The sequence below is a fragment of the Lepidothrix coronata genome, unplaced genomic scaffold, assembly GCF_001604755.1.
Source record: "Lepidothrix coronata isolate B3197 unplaced genomic scaffold, Lepidothrix_coronata-1.0 Scaffold305, whole genome shotgun sequence".
Lineage (NCBI taxonomy): Eukaryota > Metazoa > Chordata > Aves > Passeriformes > Pipridae > Lepidothrix > Lepidothrix coronata.
The window spans coordinates 389,621-394,730 of NW_016690485.1; the positions used below are offsets into that span (position 1 = coordinate 389,621).

The window sequence follows — 5,110 nt, forward strand, 5'->3', positions numbered from 1 at the left end:
TGGCCTTGGACACTTCCAGGGATCCATGGGCAGCCACAGCTTCTCTGGGCAACCTGGGCCAGGGTCTCGCTCTTCTCTAAACCTTTTCTGGTCCTCTCCTCCCTCCCAGCAAAAGTCATTCTCCTTGTGCTTACACTGCAAGAAAACTCTCCAGAGCTTCAAAAGCAAAACATATTCAGCATTTAAACCTTCTCCAGCCAAGTAGGGAACACTGGACCTTCTCTCTTGCTCTGTGCATCAAAGGAAGAATTTATCTACAGGGTAAAAAATAAAGAAGAAAAATGTAAAACATAATGGCACCTTTGTTTCTTTGGGTTTTAGATTTTCTCATTCCTCTTCTCCCTGAAAGGAATTACTGTCACTAGAGGCTTATTCTTAAAAACACTTAAACACAGGCAAAGCATCACATCCCAACAACCAACATCTCCAACCCTCTCTCCACGTGTTCGGTTTTCCATCGCTGCATTCAGCAGAATCCACCTGCATGGAGCAAAACCCATGGAGCAAAACCCCTGAGCCCCATCTCACCCCATCACCATCCCCCAGAGGCTGGTTGGGCACTGCCCAGGCTCCCCAGGGCAGTGGGCACAGCCCCAAGGCTGCCAGAGCTCCAGGAGGGTTTGGATGATGCTCTGAGGGACAGGGTGGGATTGCTGGGGTGTCTGTGCAGGGCCAGGAGTTGGACTGGATGATCCTTGTGGGTCCTTCCCAACTCAGGATATTCTCCAAGAAAGATGGAGAGAGACTATTTACAAGGGCCTGGAGGGGCAGGGAATGGCTCCCCACTGCCAGAGGGCAGGGAGAGATGAGATGTTGGGATGAAATCCTTCCCTGTGAGGGTGGTCAGGCCCTGGCCCAGGTTGCCCAGAGAAGCTGTGGCTGCCCCTGGATCCCTGGAAGTGTCCAAGGCCAGGTTGGACGGGGCTTGAAGCAACCTAGGCTAGTGGGAGGTGTCCCTGCCCATGGCACAGGAGTTGGAATAAGATCTTTAAGGTCCCTTCCAACCCAGGCCATTCCACGATTCTATGATTTCTTTCGTGATTGAGAAGAATTTCACCCTCTGGATATCACCAGGAGACACCACATGCAGGTCCAGGGTGGTTTAAGCCCCATCTCACCATCTCCAGGCTGCAAATCTAAAACCAGGGGATGCTCAGAAGCCAAACTGGGCCAAGGTCAGACACAAAGGTCATCTCCAGAGAAAACAGCTCCCTGAAGACTCTTCAGCAGCTCTGCCCAACAACTGGCTTCTTCCTTACACTTTGCTCCTGCCTTCATTGATTTTATTCCTCTCAAAAACACTGCTGGAGTGAGAAAAACCCTCACGGGCCCCTCCTTGGTGACACTGAGTCCCACAGTAGGTTTGTGTGCTATGGAAACCTTGGATTAATGGTTCTTCCATTATGCAATTCACCCTCAAGATGGAAATAAATGGAATAACCAAAATAACCTTGGTTTAGTGTATACAAGCAGTGGGAAGAGCTCACATGTGATCTTTTCATGACACACCCCCAGTCCTGCCCATGGACATCTCAACTGCTGGAGGAAGTTCATGCAGGAGCTCATCCATCCTGCAGCCAGGGCTGGAGAGCAGAGGCAAAATCCAGGGGTAACTTGACTTTTTTTAGTTCCCTTCCTTTTTCAAAGCCAGATATTCACAACCCCCCAGCATATTTTCTTTGCACTGGTTGGTAACAAGATGCCAAGGAGGAAAATGGAGCAGGAAAATGCTCCTCCTGGTCAAGCTCTCCAGGATCACCCAGGGAAGGGAGAGGCCCCTTGCTGAGCTGACTTAAAATGACAGAGCCACAGAAAAAGAAAGAAAAGAGAGGTGGCTAAGCTGGGAACTGAGTCAGGGAGATGCAGCACCACTGCAAATGGAATTGCTGGTTCTGCAGAGTCACGAGGGTTACACGCAACCCCATCCAGCTCCAGAGCCAGTCACACGTGGAGAAACACAGATCCAGCTGCTCTCCACAGACTGCACCACTCCCTGCAGCCTGCAAGAACTGGATCTAGGCAGGAGACCTCTTTCAATCCTCCCCATGCAGCATCCAGGTAACTGGGATGGCAGGACTGCTCCACCTCCCCCTCCAGGGAAATGAGCTGTACTGCTCCAGGAGAAAATCCTGCCAGGAATAGAGCACACTCTGTACCATTTCTGGGAAGCAGGAACATTGCCCTGGCTGGCACACGGCCCTGCAGGTCACAGCTCTGAACCTGGGCAGCAGGACCAGCTGGGCCCGAGAAAACAACCAACCTCCTCAGAACCACAGGAGCACTGAGGGTGGAAAAGACCTCCAAGACCAACCTGTGCCCCATCCCCACCTTGTGCCCTGAGTCCAACCCCTGTGCCCTGAGTCCAACCCTGTGCCCCATCCCCACCTTGTCCCCCAGCCCAGAGCACTGAGTGCCACGGCCAGTCCTTCCTTGGACACCTCCAGGGATTGGGACTCCACCTCCTCCTGGGCAGTTCCAGTGCCTGACCATCGTTGCCATGAAGAAATTCCTCCTGATGTCCAACCTGAGCCTCCTCTTTGCAGAGGACAACAATAAATCCACCCCCATGACCGGGAAACCTCCTCCTGCAGCACCCAGGAGCCTGTTTATAAAGTCTGAACAGCTTTTCTATCCCCTCCATCCTCTCCAAAGTCAGTGCCAGCACCTTACACCAGCAGGTCCTTCTCCTGGTGCTGCTGCCTGTGTCCAAGGGCTCTGCACAGCCCTTCCAGCCTCCCTCCTGCCAGGAGCTGAGGGATCACCCTGTGTGCCATGTCACCACTGTATTCCAATGCTCCCAAATGTATCACCTACCACTGCCCTTGGACCAGCTCTGTCAGCAATTTAAGCTCCCACCAGTACATCTGGGGGAGAGAACCATAAATTGGGTGTTTATCATCCTGTCAGGCTTTCAGCCCTCCTCGTTTTCCCTTCCCTGGCCCAGCTTTAGCTGTAAATGAATATTTGGGCTTCTCATGAATGAGTTACTGCCAGAGGGAGAGCTGCTCCCTGAGGAGACTCACTTTAAATTGGCAACACTACTTAAAGCTGGATTTTTAGTTGAAGCTACAAATCTAATAAGTGAGGTCAAAACCCCACTGGTTACCCATCTCCAGGAACAGCATCCCTGCCAACATAATGTTATTACAGTACCATGAGAAGTCATTTTATATGGAAAAAAGCAGGCTCCAGGGTGCATCCATCCTTGGAGAAGTGTCTCTGCACCCCACACTGGGTTTGTGTCTCAGCACTTGTCCCAGACCGTGCAGGGCTCATTCCCAGCACAGCCTCCTGGGAAAAGCTGGACCTGGGTCCATGCTCAAGCTGCTTCCCACTCATCCCAGGACAGGGCTCCTGCAGGAGAGGCTGGAGAGCCACTGGTAAGGTGCTCCCAGGGCTCTGGGTGGGTCAGGGAGAGCTCCCTGACCTGGAGAGGGGAGCAGAGACCTGCAGGAACCCCCAGGGACCTCAGGCATTGCAGGTTCCCACCTCCTCTCACACAGCATCCCCTTCAGTGAGGAATGGTTGGACTCCATGGTCTTGGAGGGCTTTTCCAACATAAATGATTCTGTGATTCCCCTGGAGGTAGCTCCAGCATCCACCAGAGACACCCCCTGCCACGTGCTTCCCATCAGGGTCCCTGTGTGTCCCCGGGGACACCAGCTCAGGGTCCCCCCTCCCCTCCCCATCACCCAGCTGGGCCAGGTTTTCCTGTTGTCCATCTGTCTGTGATCAGGCAACACTGAGACCAGGGAGGGGACAGCCCCAGGGTCAGCTGTCACCTCCTGCCATCTCTGGTAATAAGACTAAAGAATCTGTACAGCCTCTTGAATATACAGTTATGGAATACATTCAATATTTGACTATTCTAGAGACTTGGTTTTTGATAAATCACTTCTTTTTGTATGGTTTCGTTCCAGGATGCCAAATGGAGGCAACAACTTATTTTCCTTTTATTCAGCCCCATGATGCCTCAGAGCAGGTTACACCCATGATGACAAACATTATATCAATGTGGACACAAATATTTAAATACTGATGGATAAATATTCCAGCAGTGGAAACCCTGGGCCCTTCTTGAGGGAAGGGACGAAATGTCCTCATCCCAGGGCAGCTGGGACCCTCAGCAGTCCCCCCTCTGCTGCCTCCCAGCAGAAGCAGCACTCCAGGCATGCATCCCACCTCACCAGCAGAGCCAGTGGGAAAAGCTACAACTTATTATGCAACAGAGATTTTCTTCAAATAAAAAGCTGAGCAGAATAAAAGTGGCATTATATCCTCTGGAAGCTGATCCTCACTCCCTGGAGTGACAATTTTAACTTAAAGACTCCTGAACTCCAGCAGAATTGTAAATTTGCCAGGTTGGATGCAGGGAAATACCCCGAAGGATTATCAGAGCCCATTCCAGAGCCCGGAGGAGCAGAAGTGCTGCAGGAGCACAAGCACCACAAGATGCCAGCACAGCCCAGCTGGATGAGCTGCTTCCAACCTGGCATGTGGGTGGGGGGCATTTGGGGGTTCCCACAGGCCATGAGCAGCCTGAGGGCTCTGCCTGAGGCTGGGGAAGGAGCTGGAATGAGGGAGAGGAGCAGCAGCTCTTCCCAACCAGCCCCACCAGAGGAGCCGACTCTCCTGCCCCGTGAAAGAGTGTCCAAGCAGAGTCTGGCTGATAAATCCCTCTCTCCTACAACGTCCTATAAAGGTTGGTTACAAAGTCAAGGATAGGAAGCAAATTCTGGCTGACACGGAGGTGGGTCAGTCAAAGGTTGGACTCAATGACCTCGGAGGTCTTTTCAAAGCAAAACGATTCAGTGAAACACCCTCAGCACCTCTGAGGCCAAGCCCTCTGCAGGGACATGGCTTATGCAAGAGCTGAGGAGCCTCAGGGCCAATCCTGCAAATCCACCGACTGTCCGAGCTCAGTCAGAATTCCATGGAAGGAACGTGCCAGGAGAGGGCAACCTGCTCCTGCTGCATGCTCGGATGGAAGCAGAGAGCAAACCACCATGTGACTGGAACTGCCTGGGAAGAAAGGCCCTGGGGTGCTGGTGACAGTGGCTGGACACGAGCCCGGGTGTGCCCAGGGGGGCAGGAGGCCAATGGCCCCTGG

General features: G+C 52.7%; 1 protein-coding gene across 1 annotated transcript in view; it reads right to left on the reverse strand.

Moving 5' to 3' along the window:
- Positions 1-30: 30 nt before the first annotated feature.
- OSBP2 (oxysterol binding protein 2) overlaps positions 31-5,110 on the reverse strand; it is a 44,910-nt gene continuing 39,830 nt past the window's right edge. The window contains exon 4 of the mRNA XM_017837486.1: positions 31-254. Coding sequence (XP_017692975.1) covers positions 238-254 — 17 coding nt within the window. The 3' untranslated portion in view covers positions 31-237. The remainder of the gene's footprint in view (positions 255-5,110) is intronic.